Raw genomic sequence first — 25,614 nt, forward strand, 5'->3', positions numbered from 1 at the left:
ACTGAATATAAAACTTACCAGAAAAAATGTATTCATGATACAAAATGACTACATTTGAGTTGTATAAATCCACTTTGTGTTTGTTGACATGAAGTCACTTTATCTTTAACACTGGTGCCCCACTGAGTGCACACAAAAAAACATGTATTCTTCCTGTGAGCTGTAACAGCAGATGCCTCCCTCACAAAGGCCTGATTGTCGGTGCTCAGCTCAGTGTGAAAGGAGCATCTCCGTGTCCCCGCTCAGCTGCTGAGCCGACGGATCTGTCTGTGGGCCCGGCCCCCAGCAGTAGTGTGCAGGGGCCCGGGCATGTGCAGCACAGGAGCATCACCTCCTACAAACTGTGTTTCATTTATTCACATTGTGGATGTATACTATTTTACAGTTGAAGGCTCATGTGCAGCCTGTGTGTTTGAGCATGAAGAACACTTCCTCCAACTTTAAGCAAAACAAGGTATTGCCATAATTGACCCGTGCTCCAGGTTTCCTGCTGGAAGTCAAGGTTCTGCGCTGATGTAAGACCCGTGGCACTCTGTAATCATGTCCATACACAGCCAGGATTTAACTACCCTCTGGAGGGGAAGACACAGGGCTTAAGTGGATTTTATTTCAAGGTTCCCTTTCAGGGGAAATTGGCAGTGCAGGCTAGAATTCAGATCCTCCTTGAATTACGAGCAAAACTTTTGGTTTGAATTATTCCGATGTCATCTTGTTGATTGTACTCTTAAGGAACACTTCATTTTTACATGCCATTCTTAAGCTGAAGGATTTTAAACTGAAAGTGAAATGTGAAAGATTGTCTGTGTAGTGTGTGTTTAATAAATGCTGAGGTGTATAACAGATTATCTGATCATGGAGTAGTGAAAACTATTTATTGTATTACAAAGGCAAGTTTACTGGATTGTCTGGGAGGAAAACTATCCTCAGCACTGTTTTTACAAAAGCCTTTATTTGGGCTTGGGATCTCCAATGCTTCTGTAATCCCAAAGAAGCTAGCTTCAATCATTTATAAGATCCTCTGGTGCCCTCACTCCTCTGCCAACCGCAATCTAAAGAGCTACATTTATACAAAACAGATGTATGTGCACAATCTATCTCTTGTACTGTCTCCACGATTTTAGCCGGGCTGATTTCTCTATCACTCCTCGCCGTAACCACGAGGACCAGACAATCTTGAAGTCCTCACCCCACCCACATGATTCACCCCCACTCAACACCTTTTGCTCCTCTTCAGCAACACCTCTCCAGACACACTGATACCGCTCCATACAGTGTGATAAAAGACCTGCGTGAGACAGGGCTGCCACCCTCAGCATGGAAGCAATGTCTCTTCCCATAGGGGGAAATACACCCCAAAATATAATTCACACATATTCATTTTGTAGTGATGTGTGTCTATAATCCATGACAGGACAGTTTGCAGAGATGATGTCATGAGATGGATCATGCAGCTGCTATAGACAGTAAATAAAACAAAACCAGGGGTATTTTAATGGATTATAGACATGTTCTATTGCCCAGCTGCTGCTGCTGCTGCTGTACAGGACAACTTAATGATGACACAAAGTGAACTGAATTACTTCATCAATACAGTCCCTGGTTCTGTTTCTATGGAACAGTTCCTCCTGATGAAATTATGAACTAATGTCCTTTCATTTTATAGACGGTCCATGTTAAAATGACTTAAATTATATTTATTTACCCACAAAAGGACTATTTGTACATCAATAACTGTGTCTTGATGAAAAAGTGTCTTGAATGCCTCAACTACTTTAATATGTGAACGTACTTTTCATATTGCTGCTATCCTTCAGGTTTTTACCGTTGTGTACTTATTTTATTCACGAGTGCTTGGCTCCTGTTAGTCTACTCATCCTAATTTGACCTTTTATCTGTACATTTTTCTTTAGATGTCCCTGCTGTGGGACAAATAAAGGATTTCTGATTCTCTGAACCAAACGGAAAATCAAAAAAGGGAGTAAAGTCTTCATTTAGCGTGCGGAACAAATATGTTTTAGGAATTCAAGTAAACATGTGGTGAGTAATTTGATGGAACAATTAATTACTCCTATAATTGTTTTAATTGTCCGACGGTGGCTCAGTCAGTAGAAAAAGTGTTGACTGCTACTTGGAGAGGTCCCAATTCACCTCCTGGGCCATGCCATGGTGCTCTTAAGCAAGGCACCAGACACCCTGGCTTTTTTCCATTTTAAGACCTTTAATGGTAACTCTGATTTAGGAAGATATGCTGCTATGACAGTATGGTTCTATGAGTTATTGATCGTATTCATGGAATCCTCTCTTCTCTTGGCTGTTAACCAAAACTTTTACACCCTCAGCTCGAACAGCCAGGGTGATGGTGTTCCTGGGTGAAGGCTCCTCCACACAGCTGACTGTCTCTTGCAGGACCACATGACGTGTTCAGAAGTGCCCCCCATCTGTCACTTGAAAGGGCCCTGTCCTCAAAGCACAATAGAGACAGAGGTTATAAACAAATGGCTCACAGAAGATGTGAGTCCGGTCGGACAGATTGGACGGAGCTTGTTGTTCCTGAGGCGATCCCCGCTGAGAGCCACAGCCGCTCTGCAGGGGGGGCCTCAGTGATTGGATTTTCACATGGCTCATCTGAAGCGTCACTGTCCTCTGAGGTCTGATCTGAGAGAGTGTAGCCTCCAGAAAGACTGCTGGAAGCCCATAATGTTCTTATTATTTGTCAATAACGACCTGGCAGTTGTTCCTCACTGCTGGGTTGGAGATGAGAGGCTGGATGAAGAATAACCGTCATGGATACGGTTCCCTGATTGCTTCCATTTGAAAATCCCCTTCAAGTTCTCGCTTTATGCTATTTATGAAGGTTGTTAATCAAACCCCTGTCTTTAATCCCGATGGTGACGTTATCTATGGTTGGATGGGATGAGTTGGTAATGGAGAGCAGGCAGGAATGAGTACAACCTTTATTAGTTTATCATCGTGGTCTACATATTCCAGTCTTTTTATCAAAAGAAGTCCAAATGAAAGGACTACATTTACAAATAAAACATGGAAAACTCTTTTATCGATTGTGTAATAAAGGTTTGGCATTGAAGTAGAGACATATTTTCCTATCTGCTTTTATTTCCTTTTAAATCATCTTGAAGCATTTACAGCAGCATAGATTTTAAATACATTTTATTTGGATACATTCGCAGTGTTCAGTGCGGCCTGTAAGTATCCTGATGGGAGCATGGGAGTATTTTCCAGCGGCATAATAGTAACTCTGCACTCTTTCAGGCGCTGATCCTCCTGGGTGAAAGTTGAGTGTCCTGCCCCCCTCCCCACCATCGGTGAGCCTCAGATTAGTGATATTGCTTCGACCCTCTTGAGATTTGAAGGACAAAAGCTTGGTGCCGTGAGCCTTCCTCCCAAACATCACACTGTATTCACAACTCCATTCTTCATACGGGCAGTTCAGGGGTTGAATATTTGTCTTAGACATTTAAACTGGCAGTGTTTTTGCAACAGAAGAGTTGTGATACACAGTGTTTTACCAAAGCAAATTCTTGTTTTTTTTTCTATTTATTTGTATTCACATTTCAGGCTCTTGAAATACAGTATGTACTCGAGTTATGAAATCCCATAATCTAAAATGGATTTATCTGATTTAAATTGAAACTCGTTTGAAAATAAACCTCCTGTCAGGCTCAAACCACATCTGGATTAAACAATAGTGTTGTAAAAAAAAAAGAAGGAATGTATGTTTTGAAAATGTCTTTACTGTAATTAGAATTTGACGTCTTTTCACAGACACGTTGTAGTTTTTTTGCCAGTAATCCTCCCCATGTCAAAATCTGATCGTCGCCACAGCTAACATCGTAACCTTATCTCCGGAAAGATGGGTTCGACCCTAAACACGGATTAGGGATCATAACTCGGCTGTGATTCAGCTGTTATGTGACATGAGTTATTTCATTATCATGGACTCCTGTCTCCTTCAGAAGAACCCCCGCCCCCCCCCTGCTTGGAAGGTGAGATGTGAAGATGAAGGAGTTGTGTGTTGATCCAAGTTCAGGAATGGAGAGCCTGAGTGTTAAAACTCTTTTGTAGACGGGCCCGGTCCTGTTGGAAGCTCCACACACACCCCGAGCCGTGCCCACTCCCAACACACTGCCATGTAAACGTGGAGCTATCATACTGTGTGTAACCCAACAGATTAAAGATAAAGAGAAGATATGCTTTACTCATCTCAATTTGGTAAATGCCTACATCACATCAGCATAAATAAAACACTGCACAATAATTAAAGGTAGGTCAAATACAGGAAAAATAACATATAAATAAAACAACAATTAACATATATATATCAAGATGAATTCAAGATTCAAAGGCTTTAACTTCATGTGCACACAAGCTAGTTATTAAAAAATAAAAATAGTGCAAGAAGGAGTCTATACGAATGTAAATAGAATATGATATTTACATTAACAGAGTGTCAAATTAAATATTGTACAATAAAATGTAATTAAATACCGTTTATTACAGTGATTAATTTCCTTTTCCAAACATATCAGCAGAAGATAAACAAAATAGGAGTAAAACAGTGAATACATATATATCAATATAGAAGGATATCTATAGAGTATATGGAATACACAATATAAATATACAAATATACAGAATAAAAGGCAGTGTACATTATGTTTGTTCAGCCTGTCAAACTCCCAAAATGTAAAGATTGAATACAACACACTGAAAAACTGAAACGTTGACTTTAATTAAATGTATTATGTCAACTTATTTTTAAAAACTGTATAAGGTTAGCTGAATGCAATAATATAAAGTTTAAATTGAAAATATTAGGTTCAACTTAATAGTGTTGCTTTCAACTAACCTCATACAGTTGTGAGAACTTTGTTGACATAATACATTTAATTAAAGTCAACGTTTCAGTTTTTTCACTGCATACACTTTACAATGAACATTTGAGTAAACAGAATAAATAATCTGACTCAAGATCCTGGTGTTCCCAGAAGAAGAGGCTTCTTGTGGTCAGTAAGAGTGTCCAGAAACGGCAGGACAAACACCTGATGTGTGGTGCACGATGACAGTCGTGTGAGATGACCCAGTGGCAGGGTCAGGGTCTGGACTACAGCTCAGTATGGCTTTTGTCTGAGCGCTGAGGAGCAGCAGATTCTCAGGGAACCATACGTTACCCTCCCACAGCTGGCCCTGCAGCGGATCACTTACACAGCGCTTCATATTTAAGGGGAAAAGCAAGTTCAGGAAACCATGTCACTTTGAGATGGTTTTATATTTTAAAAACAATTGAAAAGCACATGATGGATTGCATTCATGTGTGTACCAAAATATCCCGTCACAGTGTGTTACAGCACATTGTAACTTTCCATGGTATTCACACAATAAAAAATGAGTCAGATAGTGCCGTAGTGAATTTAGGGCATGTTTACTCTTCCTCCTAGAAGTTATTCCAATGTCGGATTCATCTGTATTAAATAATACATTTTATTTGAATGAAGATAAGTGTGATTATGATTATGATTATGACATTTGCTTTAAGATTACTTTTAGAAACCTTCTTTCAACAAGGCAGTGTGCTAACAGAGGCAGTGCAGTTTTACCACAGCCATTTGAAGCTGTTCCGATGAACAAAAGAGGCAGAAAATGCAACAACATCTGAATGTTAAACATTGTTTCTAAATGGATTTGGATGAAAAGCCTGAGGCACGGATGATCTCAGTAATTGTAGTAGAATGATTCATTGATCTATATATTTTCCATCAGGATGCACATTTGAAATAAACAGTGAAATGTCTTGTTCAGTGTTTTTCACAATACTGGCAACACTGTGTATCCGTGTGTGTTTACATCTTAAGAATTGAATATGAAATGAGTTATATTATCCAGCATGTACTGTATGTCTCATTGTGTTGTCCAACAGATATTGGACTTCTTTATTTTATAAAAATAATATAACAAATGTTTTTGATGTAAAAAGATAGTATAACTATTTTTAAAAATAAATAAGAATAACAGTGGCATTTTATTTTTGAAATATTATTTTAATAAAGTCCATAATATGTCTTTACATTACATTGCATTCAGCTGACCCTTTTACCCAAAGTGACTTACAATAAGTGCAATAAACCATGAGGATTCAAGTCCAGACACTTATTAGGTTTTATATTTTATACCAGCTTAATAAACTGACATTTCCTGCCTTTTATATCCAGAGATTAGTAGGTGACATGAGAGTCTGTGCTTCTCTTTTAGAGATAAGGTCTCCTTAGTGTCCTTGGAGCACTTCAGGAATCTTTAATGGTATTTTATGGGATTATGATACCGGAGCAGCTATAAAAAAAAATACCATTACAGTAAGGTCGGTGTGTGGACCATACGTCATCACAGGCACACAATAACTCAGTCCTCTTCCCTGGGGGACCATTATTGTTCTTTTCCAGAGTATTTTCTCTAGGATTTCAATCCGACTGCAGTACTGGAAGTATTTCCGAGTATGCTGTGGTCCTGGTGCTTTCTTATGCTAATGCAGGTCTGACATCAGCAGTGAGATCAAAGCAGGGCAGGGGGGGCTTCTTTAAAGCTGAGTCTGCCCCCACCAAGCCTCACTCTCTGTCTGCCCTCACACTCTCCGCGGCACCGCTCCGACACACACCATGCGTACCTGTCCGGACATATTCATATACACGCTGGATTTTACTCGTGCATCAGACTGAAACTCTCTAAAGGATATTCCGAGCTGCTGAGATTTTTTCCCTGTCTGGTTTTGTTGCTTGCTGCAGAAGGTGAGCTGAAACGGTTTGGCTGAAGTTACTGTGTTTTTGCGCATGAGACACAGTTTGAGTTTCCTATTATAGAATGATTAAAAAGCTGATTGTGTGGCTGATGATGAGTTATCTGCTGAGAAAAAGTGTGGGAGGATTTGTAAATCGGATTTTCTTTTAATCAAACTCTATTTTTTTTTAAATTCATGCAAGTTTTCAGATTTCCTAACTTTTGAGCAGGCTGCTCTTTAAGACTGAAGTCTAAAGGGAACATTAATTTATTCACAAGTATATTGGCACGCAACATTGTTATAGGTTATGGTAGAAATATCTCTCTCCGACCTTGTTAATTAATCTGCACTAATTAGGTCCCTGCTGCTCATATTATACCGAGTCCTCTGTGCGTCCTGCGCTGCTTATCTTGGCTCGGTGAGACACAAACATCGCTGGGTTGTGAGTGTACGAGTCTATCAGCCTTTATCTTTCTGGGGAAACAGGAGCTGCCATTTCGCCCTCTTCGCCCCGGTGTCAATTTAAACAGTTAATCCACTTGAGGCCGCGATTTCTGAACAGATATGACGCACAGCGGTGGAAACACTGTAAATGCGCAGGAAAAACTGTAATCCAAAGTAGGCTATATGAGAGGCTGCATTCTTTTATCATTTTAGCTTTCAGGTGAGAATACTGTGCTTGAAAAGTAGTTGGTCGAGTGGACGAGTTTCAGCTCATTTGAATAATTATTATCACACAGTTTCGAACGCGTCTCCGCCAATCAGCGGAACAGGATCTTTGAAAGGTCTTTATCAGCAGTTTTAATGCGCTCAGTTTAAGCTCTCTTCAAAGAGATTTCTTATCAACAGCTCACTACCTTATCAGATAATGCCTCTGATGCGCTGACTGGAGATTAGTGCGCGGATCACACTACAGCTAGAATTCTTTACATTGTTCCATGTGAAGCAGGGGTCAATTTAATTACACTGACCAACTGATTGTATTTACAGGAAAACATTTTGTGTTGGGAGAATGTTTCTGGCTCAAAGTTAAGCAAAAGTACTGGTGATCATATCAAACAGGCTGCTCAAAGTGGGGCCTGGGGGCCATGGCCTGCCAAATGTTCTTCTCAAAAAATATTTATATATGTATTGTATTGTATATGTATTTATAATGTAAATCAGTGTGTGTGTTTTGTGATGTAAAATGTTCCTTAAATATGTTGGACCCATATTAAAAATGAATATGGCTGGTAGAGTGATACCGGAGGTTTGATGCCAGTGGTGTATGTTGGGTAACTTTGGAAAAGTTATACTTTTGTCCCTCTATGGGAGAAGCTTAGTCCCCCCTTGGCATGGAATATTTATTTAAACCTGACGCCCAAACAATGGGATATTAAATTCAACAATCACCTATGTATGACTCTAGAGTAGACTAGAATTATGTGGCTACAAAACAACAGAGTAAAGTCATTTCTAACTCCCTGAAGAAAGTCAGCACTGTGCATATACACAATCTGCAGCAAACATTTTGTACAGCCCTCGGTCAGATTTCTTTGTCTTGTCTTTTTCCTCGTGTGAAAGGAGCTGCAATACCACAAATGTTCTTAAAAGTGTGCTTGCAGGCTTACACAAGTGTTACAAAACGATCAAACAATTATTTCTTGCAAAACACGACTATTCCACTTATTTCCACTTTTTCCTCTCATATAATTCCTTACTTATTGTGTGCCTAATGTTTGAGATTGCTGACAGAGAACTAAAATAACATTCCTTCATTTGATTTCTGTGCCACAGGATTCGATTTGGTAATAAATAATCGTGTAACCTTGTCAGAAAAAAAGTGCTTTTCACAGTGGTTCTTTAACTACATTTTGTTCATCGAATCGAGAAAGTATACTGCGTATGTTAGAACTGCTATGTTGTGGCATTGCAAATTCATAATTAATGCTTTATTCTTCACAGGGTTAAGAGGAGGAGGCCGTGCCATGAGAGCTGAATTTTGAGTCTGAGTCGAGAAGCCCAGCAACTCTTTGTGTGTGTGTCCTGTGTGTGTGTCCTGGTTGAAGCGTCCCACCATGAGGAGCAGCTCTCATGTCCTGCCTCTCGGTGTGCTCACGGCTCTGCTGCTGTCTCAGGTCTGCTCGGGCATCAAATGGCTGTAAGTATTCTGAGGAGAGGCGCCGTCTCATTCTGCTTTTACATTCAAACAATCTCCAAACAGATGACGTCAGGTAGGTATGCGATATACATATGCTCTTTTCTGCTTGTTTTATGGAAGGGAGGACCCGTGGCAGCTCTAAAATGGGCCCCAAAATTCCTCACGTTGCTCCTGATGTTCTGTACATGTGTATCTGATGAAGGGACATTAGATTTAAAGTTCTTCAAATTATGAACGGAAACCTTTTAGTTTTATTAACTTTATCGAGGCTTCGGTAAAAGTTTACTTCAAGATCTCAGATCACTTGTACCCCTGCTGTATATCAATAATAAGATAAGAGTGGAATAGAAAGGAGATGACAAGGCGTCGTGGTGGCGCAAACAGCCCAGTGTGTGTAGTCTAGTTAGGCCTCAATCCGAGTAAAAATAGTGTGCTGCAGAGCCTTAATGTTGACATGGATGTTGATTTCGCCACACTTTTTTTATAGTTAAGAGTAAACAATAATTTCACAATATTTCTGGAAAATCCGTAAAATTACCAAGTTGCTATTTTAGAGTTTTTGCATGTTATTGTTAGGTATTCCTATAAACGCCTTTGTTGCTGCGTGTTTCTTTATCAGAGTTTTTATCCCTGTGCCTTATGTCTGAGCACTGTGAAAACACAATATCCATGGCCTCTTATCAGAGCAAGTGGTTGTAATACTCACAGTGGGAAGACTTAAGCAGATGTGCCCATGAGAGCAGGGATGGCATGTGCTAAATCTAAGCTCTTACAGTCCTGATAATGCACGACGGGGCAATGCAGAACAGATGCGGCTGTAAACACCTGTGAGTGCTGGGTTACCACCGGCCCACTGGAGTCACAGCTTATCATTGGGCACAGAGTGGCGGCCCCTTGGCCCCTAATGCAAAACAGGCCCAGGTGCAGGCGGCGCTACCTGGTTCTCACGGACTCTCAACAGTTCAGAAAGCAGAGATCAGAGCGGAGCTGCGGTTTCTCTGTTAAGTTAATATTCAATCGGTTTTAAATGTTTGACTCAAATGTGTGCACCCTTTAATAGTCTGTAAACATATGATTCATGTCAAACTGAGGCCACCAAGGGCAGGGCTTACTGTGGTGGAAAAAGCAAATATAAAGGGTCATAGCTTCTGACTGCTGATCAGATTTTTTGGAATATCTATAGACATCTTCTGTGCTTTAACAAAAAGAAAAGCCCTGCGCCAAAAACGTGTCACTTATATTATATGAATCTGCAGCTGACTTTCTTTTGGGGTTTACACCGTGATAAGACGGGTCTTCTCTGCTACGCATGGCAAAATATTTCCCTACCTGAAACATGATCTGTTTGATCGGATGTTTCAAATGGGCTTGTAATGTGTGTGAAATTGCTATCACACAACTGTAACTCAAACGCACAGCTTTCTCGTAATCGTGATTCATGAGCTCACTGTAACATATAATGCATGCCGACCCACACCTCCTTTTGTGCTCAGGTCGATATCACACGCCCCTGCATCTCTACACATCAACCAGACGGCGCATTGTAAGCTGCTGCCCGGCATGGTGTCCTCCCAGGCCCAGCTGTGTCGCAGCAACCTGGAGCTCATGCAGACCATCGTCACAGCCGCACGGGAAGTCAAGAAGACCTGTCAGAAGACGTTTTCTGACATGCGCTGGAACTGCTCCTCCATTGACATCCCCGTCGATGCCCAGAAGTATCGACCAGACCTCGACCGAGGTATGATCAACAGTTTGGAATGACAGCGCATTGTTGTTTCCAAAGAGTTTACCCACAGGAGTCATTCTCGACATTCAATGAATATCTGATCTGAGGTCATGGAGCATCTATTGCAGTTCTGTTTACAGTAACTTGTGAACTGATCCTCGGGCGGTGGAGTCTGCACTCAGACGCTGAACTAGATTCATCTGCATTAACATGCTTCTTTAATGAAGAATCATGTCCTTCGCAAAGATACGTTGACTCGTCTTTCAACTTTTTGACTGCCAGATAAATTATTTCATTTCCTGAGGAGCCTATACCAGGGACATGGACTCAACTGATATTCGAGAAGACATACAACATGTGTATATTCTGTATGATATAGAATTGGCTTATTTCTGTAATCTGAAGCATTATCCGACTGCACGTCTGTTTGCTAGGCTGCTTCTTTGGCCAGAAAGGACTTTAAGTCAGCCGGAGACAGTTTCTTGGTTAAGGTGAGGGTTTTTGGGTGGGGGGTGGGCAGCGCTCTCACAAAGGACATGGCTGACATTTGCCAAATGAAAAGTCTGAACAGGAAATGGCTCATCTCTGTGTAGCAGGGGCTTTGATCTAACCAGCCCACGGTCATAAACGAGTTCTTCCCTTACTTCCAATTGCTCCTCGGCCTTTAACATGTGCTTTCTGTGTACGCACATCACCACCAATTACATCAGGGCTCAGTGTGCATGACAGCGGGACACTGACGGACAGGGTTTGATAGTTTCATTTTGTGCACTCAATTTGTTTAGTTTTTCACCAAGACAGTCGAGCACTGACAGGGAAGTAGCGGTAAAACGTATTTCAGAGAAGTGGATTATACAAAAGTGGTTAAAGACTTTTCTATAAATGTTTTTAGTTGGTCAGATGTGTTTTTCTTACATCAGTCAAAGCTAACCATTATACACTTAAAGTATTTGAACTATCGATAAAGTGTTAAAACAATATCAAACAATCACTAGCTATAGCTTTTGTAAGTATGTGATCCTTTTCTTTGTCCTGTGTAAAGTAAACTGACTTGTGTGTTAGCATTTCACTCAAAATAAAAGATCTTTGATGTCACTCTCAGCTTATTTTGTTACCGATGTAAAATGTGTGTTTCTTCCCTGCCATCAGGAACCAGAGAGGCTGCGTTTGTGTACGCGCTGTCTGCAGCCACCATCAGCCACACCATAGCGCGGGCGTGCACCACTGGAGATCTGCGGATGTGCACATGTGGACCCATCCCGGCACAGATCCCAGAGCCCGGCTACCGCTGGGGGGGCTGCGCTGACAACCTGCACTACGGTCTGATCATGGGCTCCAAGTTCTCTGACGCACCCATGAAGATGAAGCGGGCGGGCTCCCACGCCAACAAACTGATGCACCTCCACAACAGCGAAGTCGGAAGACAGGTAAGAGATGTGGCCAAAAGTGCAAAACGTGAAGCTCTCGCATGTCTTTCAACAAAATGCATAATTCTCATGAACGGGAAAATTAGATAGACCAACTACTAGGGCTGCCCTCGACTAAAGACTTTTCTAGTCGACTAATAGTCGTCAATTCAGGCGATTAGTCGACTCATCGTCTCACCTATATGATATATTATGAGTTATAAAAAGAATATCATAATATTTTTTTTTCTTCTCCCAAAATGGTTTCAGTTAAAAAGGCTGATAAAGAACCTTATTATAACAGGATGGTGCGTTGTGCTCCACATGAAATATAAAATACAACTGTAATAATTAACCGTTGAAATATAAATTCAACTGTAGATCGTAGAAAGCACAGAGTCACAGCGCACTGCACGGACGGAGCAGTCCGCCCGGCAGCGGTACAAACAGCAGAAGCTCCAGTAAGGATTCTTAATGTGTGTGAGTACAAGCAGCGAGCACACACACTGAGCATTGAGTTTTAGTAGTTTTAGCTACTGCCTGACTCACTGCTGCTGTTTTCCTCCGAGTCTGAGGAAGGAACACACATCGTCGGGGATAATAAAGCTCCGTGTTTTGTTATGATGGCGTGGATACGGAGGCACCTTTTTTCCAGCGGAGTTTGCATGTCACGTTTTGGGGCTCATTCCTTACATGCTCAGAAGGATCGCACACTTTGGATATCCTGCCCGACAAAATAACTTAAGGACCAGGCACAGCTCTGAATGAAGTCTGAGAGGGTTTCCGCCTGACGCGTTATAGCGCATGCAGCGCGCAGATGGACCTTTTTTTCCCCTCTCGACTAATCGGTTAATGAAAAACTGGTCGACGAATATTTTTAAGGCCAAATAACGATTAGTCGACTAATCGGGGGCAGCCCTACCAACTACTTCAACTGAAATAAAAAACGAGAGGATTTTCTAAACCTTATATGCATGGAAGAATCTGCCTCCTCCTTTATGGGATACAATAAGGTCCTTCCTTGACTCTTATTATCAATGCTACCTTTCTTTGGAATAAAATACAATATTCACCCTGGGATTCAATGTTGACACCCGGGTGAGTATTGTGAGTTTAATATAGAGCATTTTTTGATAGTAAGAAAAAAATGAAAATACAAATAAATTAATATTTATGTGTTTTGGAGTAAACCATGAGCTGATGGAAGCCCATGTGCATGCATGTGTTCCTATGGTTACTCTATGTGTTGAGTAGAAACACCTGCATACTTTAATGCCTTCCCACCCTACTTGTTTTTTTTCTTCCTGATTGTGCGTGAACATTGTTCTTACATTGGATTGCTGTTTTCTTGTTTTGGAAAGTATATAGTCTAATATCAATTAGAGAAAGAAGAGCATACATGTTTCTTTAATAAAAAACGGGACATTACAATTTAAAGTTTTGTGTAGGTTTTAAATGCTTGACTTGCACTGTGTCACATGTGTGTGAATGTCAGTCTGTAGATTGAGCACTGTCTGACCTCTGGCCTGTCTGTCCTCTCTGTGTGCAGGCACTGCGAGACGCACTGGTGATGAAGTGTAAATGTCACGGTGTGTCCGGCTCCTGCTCCATCAGGACCTGCTGGAGGGGCCTGCAGGACCTGAGGGAGATAGCCATGGACCTGAAGACCAAGTACCTGTCTGCCACCAAAGTGGTTCACCGGCCCCTGGGCACCCGCAAGCAGCTTGTCCCCAAAGACATCGACATCCGGCCGGTGAGGGAGAACGAGCTGGTGTACCTGCAGAGCTCATCCGACTTCTGCACCCAGAGCGAAAAACTGGGTTCTGTCGGCACTCAGGACAGGTGAGACATCATCGTGTGGAGGGTTGGGAGGGTTACTTTTAAAATGTTTAAGGTTAAAATGTCTAAATACCTTTAAGAAAGTGTAATTAGTACACCCAATATAAAATTAATGGAACGTGTTCCCATTACTTTTGGCTAAACAATATCAAATGAAATGCAATAAACGCAACAGAGAAGAATATCATACATATCAAGTAAACATAGTCATTTTTGTTAAACTAATAAGGTGTCCACCTACGGCATTTAACAAAGATAAATGAAATAAAAACGCCTACCTATACCGAGTAGTGGACAACAAAATAGCTGACATAAAACTGTGGTTTTGGTTCCCTTTTCTCCTGAAAAGTAATTATTGTGACATTTTCAGCTACTGAAAGCAATGTTTGAGCTAAAGGGCCATGATGATGAGTTAATTCGGGACTCAGTGTGATTAAACTGGTGCGCATGTTGCTCTGTAATGTATCATTATTGTAAAATGTATTGTAACGTTGCAGTGCTGCCAGTATTCCCCATGTCCGACTTTTTATGTAATTCCAAGTAAATATATAGTGAATTAGTTTGTTACTTTTCTGTATCCTGTTTATGCAACCCTGGCACGTACTCCCCGGCCTGGTTGGTGTGACTATGAGACTAAGAGAGGGAGAGTTCTCTGGTGTTAGGTTTATTAGCATGACTTGTATCAGTCACATACCCACAGAGCTGACAGAATAGGAGATTACCGATCCTGAATGTGTGCTCATCCAGGATGTTGACTCTGCTGAAGTGGCGTCCTGCCTGGTGGCCCCGTAGAGTTTGCAGGCTGGCTGATAACAGGCAGTGGCCCCTGAGAGCGCTCTGTCTAAGGCTCGTCTGAGCATGTGTCAGGGAAAAGGCCACTGAGAGTGACTGGAGTCGTTGTCCCACTATCTAATGACTAATGGCGTTATTCTTAGGACGGAGTGCACTCGACCTGATATCGATTGGAAAGGGCCACACAAAAGGAGAAATGGTCGGCTGCAGATAAAGGTTTATTTACACCGCTCAGCCCTGGTGTTTTAGTTGGGACCGTGTTGCGTGCCGCTGGTTGGGGCTCCGTGAAAGGTTAGTGGGCAGAAGGGAGCCCACATGTCTGAGGGTCTGACTCAAGCGGAGATCTGGAATATGGCACAATTTTCCATAACTATGTTGCAAGGAATGACAGGTCGTGTCCCTGGCTGGCATGCACTGATCATCTGTTTGTTTAAGCATTGTTTAAAAAAATAAAGTGTTGCATACCCACATGTTTTTTAGCACGCTTAACGACAACAGCCAGCTACTCGACGTGTAAGAAAGCTCCACTCAATGGCACATGATGTATACTGTAAATGTCATGCATCATATGACATATCAACTGTCCCTCAGCCATAGGCCACACTACAGATAACCAGAAGACATGCTCCATGTCAAGAACACTCACAGGTCCCCATGTATGTGTAGCCTGATAACGCAGCAGCCACACACAGTCTGCAACATTGTGCTCTTGCCAGATCATGAGGCCCCCGCTTTGCTGCTGTGATTACGTGAACAGTGACACTGATGTAAGAGTGAGTGTACGTGCTCGGGCACCAATTATTACCGTTGCCAGCGAGGCCAGCGGGTTTGTTGGCTGTTAGTGAGCAGCAGTAGGGGAAGCGCAAAGGCCAAATTTTCATGAAACCTGGTAGAAAGGTATAGCATGGACCAAGGAAGAACGCAGTAAATGATGGCCCGGTTCTGAATCATGGTCAAACATCATTTATCCTGAATGTAAACAGTCTCACGTAGAGGTCTGTGCTCTTATAGTTTCCATACATGTCTAGACCGATAGTATTAAGGGATTCTTAAACTTCCCCTTGAGGAGAGGTTTTTATCACTTTTCAACTTGCATTGACCTCGCTTCTATACACTGCTAGCTGTGACGCATTCACAGGACCTGAGAGCGGGAGATATAACGAGAGAATCTGGGAGAGCCAAAGTTAATCTTAGCAGCCGTTCCTAATAGATAAAATGTGATCACTGGAACAAAAAAGTGTCACAGCCCTGGGAAGAGACCTGCTATTGAAGCCTGTGCTGTCGTCTTCAATTACATTACCTAAAGCAGCAGATGTGAGCCGTGGAGTGAACAGTCCAGCGCTCTTTCTCCACTTACAGCACATCAGTGATATAACGCGATCCCGCTCCTGACAATACATAACTGTGTGGGCTTTCTGTCCACTCTCCAGCTCCCACTGATGTAATAAACCTGTCTTACACTCTTAGTGAGGCCTGTCCCTCCCCCTCCTCCTCCTCCTCCTCCTCCTCCTCCACTCCCACAGCAGCCTCAGTGTCCCCCTCCCCACGCTGGTCATTAACACTCTGCCATCATAAAACAATGCAATTATGTGGAGAAGACAGGCTAAAGAAAGGGAGGGCAGCGCCGTGTATTCAGTGTGATTTATGGCGGGGCTATTCTCCGCTCATTCAAGATGCTTTAGGCTTCTGAAATGAGACTCTCCCAAGAATCCACTGCCCAAAAGGTCGAGGCACACGGGATGGTCAAGCACTTTTAAAGGACTATTGTCCGCTGTGTACAAAATCATTTAGAAAGAAGCAGTAAACTTATAGTCTTAGGTCTGAAACCAAACTGACTGTTTGTACACTGAGACGTTAACTTTAATTAAGTGTATGTTAACAGATTTCACATAGCTGTATTAGGTGAGTTGAAAGCAATAATTAAAGTTTAAATAAAAAATATTAGGTTCAACTTAATATTATTGCTTTCATCTAACCTAATAAAGTTATTTGAAATGTGTTGAATTGAATTAATGTCAATGTGTCAAATATATAACGTCTAACTTACCATTTTCCCTCTTTGTCTATGCTAATTTCAGACAATGCAACAAGACCTCCCTGGGCAGTGACAGCTGTGACCTGATGTGCTGCGGCCGTGGCTACAACCCGTACTCGGAGAAGCTGGTGGAGCGCTGTCACTGCAAGTACCACTGGTGCTGCTACGTCACCTGCAAGAAGTGCGAACGCATCGTGGAGAGATACGTCTGCAAATGAGTCGCCGGCAGCCACCAGAGGCTAAAGATGAACCAAAGCACTACAATACCAAGAAGCTTACTTTTGTCTTAAGCTTGAGCATGTGTATCTCAACAAGGAGGGCTCTCTCCCTGTGTCACTATCATTTTTGTATCGAATCTCCAAACTGCCAACTGGGCTTCTAAGCTTTTCTGCTTCACAAACCTGGACGTGGCAGCAGTGCCAGATTACGTGAAGACCGCCGTCCTCCTGGGTATTTCCTTTTTCTTGTTAATGATTCCCCCTGAGAGGGAATTTGAAAGTCTATTTTATTATATATCTAATAAAAAGAAATATTATTGGATTTTATGCTGGAGGAGAGGGATTGTCTTCTCCCTTCACTAGACAGAGTTTTTGGCTTCATTCCACGGAGGGGTTCTAAAGGATCCGCGGGGTACGTTTTTTTTAGGTACTATTAAAACCTTTTTCCTCTGCAGCAATGGACAATAGGGGGAAAAGGAACACAAAGGGAACTTCAAGTACTTTCAATCATGGAGCATTTTTGTGGTTGTCGTTTTGGACTCTCACCATGTGTCCTGTGTGGATCTTCACGTGCCTGCATCCCTGTGGATTGAGAGAAGAGCATTACGGACTTTGTGAAATGGTGCATTATCTCTTTATGTCTCACATGCAGTTCAAAATATATTCTATTTTTCAGAGCATATGAGCTGAACTCATGGATTTTTGTAAACCACTTTTGTGTGGATGTACATACTGTTATTTTGTATACTGAAATAAAGAAAGAAGTATTTATAAAGTAATTAAATGCTCTTTACTATTGCTACACCTAACTGGCATGTTTTTCTTTTTTTCTGTGCGCTGCACCTTTAATGATGTACTGTGTAGCAGATTTTTGGCAAAGACAAATTTATAATTACCAAGGCTAATTATTCTAAGCTAAGCAACATTTCCTGTAATTCCCTGCAAATCCTAGGATTATAAAATAAGACTTTAGCAGAAATTATAACAGTGGGATAGTAATTCAGTTGAGCACAGTGAGCAATGCGTTGCAGCGTTCAAACTCTATTGGGATCTCTGTCTGAATCGCACACACCCTGGGAAAGTGTTTGTTTGGACATTCCACCTCCTCACAAAAGGCCATTGCAGAGGGGTTTTGTCACTCGTATCACGGCTTCACCAGTCAAACACTCATCTGTCTGAGAGCCGATGGGCAAACAGCAAATTAAAAAACAAATAACCTCATTTATTTTGAACATAAAGCCAGACTGCTGGCAGGCGGAGGGCGCAGACTTGGCGCTGCGTAGCTGAGATACTGCCCTCTACTCAGCCGTGTGTTGGTTAAAGTGGTTCTCATGATTTTACACTGACAGAAATAGCTGTGCACGATGCAGGGCTCATGTTGTGAGCTCACATGATACATGGCAGCACCGGCCTGCACAAGCCTAACACTCCCTGACCTTCTCCTGCGGACACACAGAAACTGCCAAAACAATCCTGCACACCAGGGGAAACCGGCGCTGAGGGGAAATAATCACCACTGATTTAGATTTTAATGGTCATTTTTATGATGCTGGACTTGTTTCACCACTGTCCAATGCATTTACTTTTATTTTAGGATTGGTTAAGTGGATTAGTCACTTCTATATAAGGTAATGAGATGAAATATGACTCTGGATCCAAAGCCAAGAGTCTTTAGTCCACTAAAGATGATGCATGGTAACAGTTTGACCCAGGGGAGGGACTGAACAATTAACTCCAGAAGTCTTACAAAGGTTTGATCAGTGGCTGCTGGTGTATAGCCGCAGTCTGAAAGCTCAACCATGCTGTGAGGATGGACGGAGTGCACGTGGTCTTTCTGTTTGGGGGGCAGGGAGGGTCTGTGTGCAGAGAGCAGACCCCCGCTCACCTGCACACAGGCCTGTCCGTCGACAGCCTCAAGGACTCTTCAGTCACTGGCATTCCTCAGCATGGCAGTTGGATAGAATTGTGTGTGTGTGTGTGTGTGTGTGTGTGTGTGTGTGTGTGTGTGTGTGTGTGTGTGTGTGTGTGTGTGTGTGTGTGTGTGTGTGTGTGTGTGTGTGTGTGTGTGTGTGTAGGGGGGCTATGTGAAGCTTCACACGCTGATTGAGGACTTGCACACTGTCCTCAAATACAGGTGGCTCAGAGTCAAAGGACTACAAGTGTATAAGTGCACAGTCTTGTTATTGTGCATGTGCACTGGAGAAACTGAAACGTTCACTTTAATCAAAAGTAATGTGTCAACAGATTTCACATACTGTAACTAGGTGAGTTGAAATTAATAATATCGAGTTTAAATACAAAATATTAGCGGTCAATTTAATATGATTGCTTTCAACTAACCTAACCTGTGAAATTTGTTGACATATTACGTTTAATTTAAGTCAACGTTCCAGTTATTTCAGTGTATGTAAGTGAGCGTTTATGCAAGATTACCCTTAACACATGTGGTAAATCTGTGATTCAAAAAAGCCATCCAAAAGGTATATTTTAAGCATGGCAAATACTCAGGATGATTGAAGCATGAGGGAATCAGATGAACTCTTAATCCTCTAAAGTTATAAGAACCATGATAACTCCTAAACTTACTGTTTTCATCTTTTGTCCATTTAAGTTAGGTCTAAAAATGTACTCAATTGGGAAATTACAGGATTGTGCTTGTGTAAGTGTGAGATCAGATTTAGAGTTTTTTTTGTCAAACACCAATACTATGTGACATTTTCAATACCAAAAACCTAAGCTTGACACTACAGTCATTTCATCACGCCTCTTCAGATTAGATAGTGACTTAAGTCTGGACTTGCTGAACCAACCATCTGACCCTCTGAACAAACCAGTGTTATCATAAAGCTGCAACTATTCCGCTGACCTCAGTCTAACCCTCCGGAAAAATCTCTCTTGGATATAGGCCACACAATAAAGCATGTCATGTAAGGCCTGCATGTGCTTATACTACGAGCCTGTTGTTAACATTCGTTCGCTCCACATTCTTCCATTTTTCTGTCCACACAAAGCTGTGGTGGAGCCAGGGAGTGACTGTGTGGAAAATGGGACATGAATGGGCTGCCATTTTGGCGGGGATCAGGTAGAAACAGCTTAGGAGCGGCCCTCCTCTGGGCTGTTAAGTCCTTTGTGTCGGAAAGGAAGACAAAAAAAAACGGAACTAATCGCCGCTGCAGTTTATGTTTCTTTTCTTTCTTTCTGTCTTTGTCAGAAAGTTTCTAAGTATCTCTCTGTGGTCCGCTTGACCCCCCCACTCTGTGGGAATCACTCAGTAATTGAGAAGGAAAAGAGGACTTTAATGGAGAGCAGTGAAAATATCAGGGGTTAATGTCAGCGCGGACAATATAATGCCAATTGCCTTTGTGCGGCCTGCGGTGGAGATAACTAGCTGTGAATGAGCGAGACAAAGAGTTGGGCTGAAGTGCTAAAGGCTTTCAGATGTACTGACCCGTACTGTAGATTGACTTTTGTGCACCCCCCAACCCCCACCCTCTTCCCAAAGAGTCCAGCAGTATGTGCTGTTAAAGGCCATTTGTGTGTGTGTGTGTGTGTGTGTGTGTGTGTGTGTGTGTGTGTGTGTGTGTGTGTGTGTGTGTGTGTGTGTGTGTGTGTGTGTGTGTGTGTGTGTGTGTGTGTGTGTGTGTGTGTGTGTCCTGAGGCATGTTGCTGGGAGACAGCAGCACCTTTCTAGGTAAAGACAAACAAGCATCTGGTAAAGGAGCAGACAGCGGGAGTTTGTGGTGTTTACAGAAACTAATTTGGTCACATTAAATACAAATAAAGAATGAAGATTCTTTGTGTTGTATGCTGTATACAGCCTCTCATGTGTGAGTTGCTAATGGCAGAATTAAACCAAAATAAACCTCAAATTCAAATCTATTCTTTCAGGGTACAGGATACTGAAAAATAAATCTGTCAAAGATATATTGAGCACAAAACAGTATCAAAGTCAGCCTGTTTCTGCTTTTATCTACTGTGTATATACTGTATATATATATATATATATATATTGTATCAATTAAAGCTAAAACATATGAAAGCAGAACGGCTATAGGCCCATATTTACAACAGGAGCTGAACTCACACATAATCTCTGAAGCTAATCACAATAAGTATTTTAAGTGAGTATAATTGAATATTTAAGTGCACATGACTCATGTTGGCACAGAGAATAGCTGAAGAGCTTGGTCATATTAAGACAAATAAATCAAACCCTAAATCTGAACTGATTTCAAAATATTTAAATGTTTACAGTTACACATCTGTCCTTTTCTTTGTGTAGAGTTAGAACACTGTTTAACTGAATCAAATTAACCTATGTAAAAGCGCTTTTTTTTATGTGACTTAACAAAATGTGGCTGACCTGGACTTTAAACTGCTGAACAGATACATGTACACTATAATCTCAACATACAGTGAATCTGTGTGTATCTGGATGGCACAACCTCAGTATAAGCGATCAAGGAGAGGACAGATGAAAAGAGCCGAGGAGAGAGAAAAGGCGAGACTGAATTAATATGAATAAAGGAAAAGCGAGCTAAGTACGCTGGGAAAAGTAAACACTGGCCCGAGTAATCACAGTCAATCCGTGCAGGGGGCCGACAGAGCAAGCCCTCAGTGGAGGAGTCAACAAACCCAGAGGAAAAAAACAGCCAACAAACCAGCATCCCTGAGAGGGGTTACAGAGGGCAGCGGCACAGCCTTATTCACAGGGAGATCAGGGAAACACCGCCTGTTTACCCAGCGTCTGGATGAGTTACACACAGTCAACCTCAGCATTTAATACAAGGAGGGAATTCAGGGTCACAAATGTAAAGTCTTAGAGGGTTCTCAGCTAATGTGGGTCGTGTGCAGTCCGATGTGTCTGAGAATATGGCAAAGGCGGTTTGAACCAGGCATGAAAGCTGCCACCGATTAAGGAGTGAGAGGACCAATAAGGAGAAACATTCACCTACCAGCAGCACTATAGCTGCCAGTTCACAGAGGCCTATTGTGAACCTGGAAATGTTGAGTACCCTACAGTTTTATGATAAAATAAAGTACAGTCCCTAGCACATAGAAACTGCCGGATGCTAACCTGCATATGTTGGGTAATTAGCACAATTAGCATAAGTTGCGTTGTTTACTATTAATTACCCTTATAGCTTGTGTGGACAATAGTTTCAAATGGCCTCACTGATTTGGGCTATTTTGGAGTGATTTGGGGGGTTATTGAGGATGTTGAAACCATTTCTCCAGTTTCAGGATCAAACATTGTCATATTTGTAGTCTCTGTGGGCTGATTTTTATCAATTTTGGGCAGATGTGAAAGATTTAAGGGATCATTTGGATTGGACAGATTGCTTATTTATTTGAAAGCAAATTGTCCACAGTAGAGGTAACAATTTTCCTCTTGTGCTCTTCAATGGTCGCAATACTACTCAAGATAGTAAAAATCAGCTCACAGAGAGTAGAAATATGGCAACTACCTAGTTAAAACTGCCATTATTAATCATGAAAATGGTCGTAATAGGCTGTAATGCTATGTAATGCTAATTAATGCAACTTATGCTAATTGTGCAAATTGCCCGAAATATGCAAGTTAGCATCCGGCAGTTTCTATGTGCTGGGCACCCGCACTATACATCTCTGACATAAAACTTTGCGGACCTCCACATTTCCGAGTTCACTTTGCTGACAACTAGACTATTAAGATGAGATGATTTGATAAATGCAGCAGGCTGCCCCCTCCCCCCCAACACACACTGACCACACTGATCAGTCAAGGCGACGGGCCAATAGGATTTCCCTTCCATCACCCTGCACAAAGTATTTTTTCCCCTTAAATATCCTTGTTTCACACTGAGCTGTCATGCGAACACATCAGTCTGGTTGAAGGCGGATATGAAAAAATCTAGGGATAATAATAAAAACATGAGAACAAAGAGGTGTTTTTATGCAAAACTATATGTTATTAACATAATTCTCTCCCATCTGTCCATTGTGTGATGCCAGATTTACAGTGTGTAGCAGATGAATACTGTTAACTTATTTCTTGCGGGTTTAATGTTTCTATTAACAGATTTTACGAGTTTATTGTGAAACGAGACAAAAATGAAGCATTTGGTGTTCTTCATTTGTCGTGCAGCGCTCCTTTGTTTCAGCGTTTGTTAACGTTTGTTTTGGAAAATATATTCAGACTTTGTTTGTCATATATATTGATATATTGAGACCAGATGTTGTTCCTGTTTATTTCTAATAATTATTCTACTCAGGCTGTGACTAGCCCAAGGTTTAAATGGGAGTGTGTCTGTTCTTTTTGGGTTTCTTATTTTGCCTCAAATGAATTCACTGTGGAGTCGCTGATCACTGTTCAGCTTTGTTTCAGTCTTTTGTTAACCCCGACATGAGCACAAGTTAAAGCTGTTGAGTGGCTGAACATACACACAGCCTTGATAGAGCGAATGAGCTCAGTGCACGGCTCACATCCCCCCCGATCTGCATAAATGCTGCTTGAATGATCATCCAAATGAATGGATGATGCACAAAATTCTGACATTTTTTCTCTTGCTGCAACTCAAGCGCATCATAATAACTCGATCTTTCATCCTCACAAATCTTTCAACTTGAGCCCTTGTTTTAAAAGAACCATTTTTTATAGGAGGAAAAAGCAATGGATGTGAGGACGGAATCGACTTCATTCAACCCCTCCATCATTTGTAACATAAGGGTACATTTGAATGGTAGCCAGATCACCCCCCTCTCTTTAATTACTTCCATATTCCTAAGCCTGAATGAGGTAATACCTTTTATTTGGCGAAATGCTGAGAGGGAAGGGCAGCCTGCGCGGCCATTATATGTGATTAGCACTGTTTGCAGCTCTGATTTGATTTGTGAATTGTCTGATTGGTGACATGGCCTGAGGGAAAATATATATATTTTTTTCAATTTCAGAATACCCAACCGGAAACTATGTGCCACCATCAATCATTCATAACCCGCTACTGAACGTGAAACAGGTGCTGAGTTATTTAGGGCTCCACCCATGTTTAAAGCCACAATCCTCCAAAATATATCTTGGCTGAAATGTTCTGGAGACGTTGACCAGCTTCTATTTTCTTGTCAAACATTTAAACTTTAAAGTATCCAATGTTTCCCATCGAAGAATATCATTCATTTAAAAGGAACATTACTACACTGAAACATTTATACAGTATACTGTATATATATACAGTACACTGAAACATATATACTATATATACATATATTATATACTATTTAAACTTTTTATGACAAAAAATGGAAATGCTATTTAAATAAATAAAAGTTCAAATAAAGATCATTTAACACACATTGGGTTTTGCTTTTGAGTTAGTTTTTTTATTGTAAAAATAATAAATGAACATATTAACCTGAAACTGTTCAAATGTATTTCTATTAAATTTACTTTTTTAAGTTGTTACAACAAATAAATAGCAATCAAACTTTACTTTTTCTTTCAAATAACATTGAGACAGGTTGTAAATGAGTTAAGTATATTATTATCATAACAAAACAAAAAAGATGAAAACCCAAACATGATTTTTACTTCAATATAATAACTTCTAAATGTCTTTTGTAACTCTATTAATACCTTAGTAATAATCAGGGGAACATTTTCATGCAATAAAATAATACATTGGATCTATTATAGGAGTATTTGTAGGTGGAGCTCAGTGGATGATGGTGGTGCGCTGCCTCTGACCCAGAGACCCCGGCCACTGGCCACAGGTTCACTGTATTATACCTGCAGCCTGACGCCAGCCAGATTTACTGCAACTATTAGAGCTGGAGCGGACTCAAGCCTCGACTGGGCTGTTAAATCCACACACTGATGGAGCCAGGAGTGGAGCAGTCATCGCTGCTAAACTACCCTCCCCCACTCCAACACCCTTCTTCTCCTTACTAATGTGCTTCATACAAACCCCTTACACAGCTGTACAGTCCTGTATTTGTAAATACTCGTGAAATGCAATCTAAAATTGTACAAATAGCTTCAGGATTGTTCTGTAGTCTTGGGTACTCCAATGACAACAGCACAGCTACAAATACAGGTGGGAGCTCATTCAATATGACTACAACTACATTTGGAGGAGGTCATGAATCATACACTGCCTGGCCAAAAAAAAGGTCACTCTCTAATATTTGTTGGACCGCCTTTAGCTTAGATCACAGCACGCATTCTCTGTGGCATCGTTTCCACAAGCTTCTGCAATGTCACAACATTTATTTCTGTCTTGCATTAATTTTTTTCTGATCTTGTATTGATGACGGGAGATTCAGACCACTGCGCCAAGTCTTCTCCAGCACATCCCAAAGATTCTCAATCGGGTTCAGGTCTGGACTCTGTGGGGGCCAATCCATGTGTGAAAATGATGTCTCATGCTCCCTGAACCACTCCTTCACAATGTGAGCCCGATGGATCCTGGCATTGTCATCTTGGAACATGCCCGTGCCATCAGGGAAATAAAATCCATTGATGGAATAACCTGGTCCTTCAGTATATTCAGGGAGTCAGCTGACCTCATTCTTTGGGCACATTGCTGAACCTAGACCAGACCAACTGCAGCAACCCCAGATCATAGCACTGCCCCCACAGGCTTGTGACCTTTTTTTTGGCCGGGCAGTGTGTAAGACTTGTTATATGTCCATG

General features: G+C 41.5%; 1 protein-coding gene across 1 annotated transcript; it reads left to right on the top strand.

The window, feature by feature from the left end:
* The first annotated feature begins 6,626 nt into the window (after positions 1-6,626).
* On the top strand, positions 6,627-17,747 carry wnt11 (wingless-type MMTV integration site family, member 11). Its single transcript, XM_063894505.1, has 6 exons — positions 6,627-6,797; positions 8,732-8,927; positions 10,421-10,665; positions 11,803-12,080; positions 13,609-13,901; positions 16,769-17,747. The coding sequence occupies exons 2-6, from the start codon at positions 8,845-8,847 to the stop codon at positions 16,941-16,943; spliced, it is 1,074 nt and encodes a 357-aa protein (XP_063750575.1). The 5' UTR covers positions 6,627-6,797; positions 8,732-8,844; the 3' UTR covers positions 16,944-17,747.
* Positions 17,748-25,614: the final 7,867 nt, after the last annotated feature.

This window comes from Eleginops maclovinus, chromosome 11 (assembly GCF_036324505.1).
Source record: "Eleginops maclovinus isolate JMC-PN-2008 ecotype Puerto Natales chromosome 11, JC_Emac_rtc_rv5, whole genome shotgun sequence".
NCBI lineage: Eukaryota > Metazoa > Chordata > Actinopteri > Perciformes > Eleginopidae > Eleginops > Eleginops maclovinus.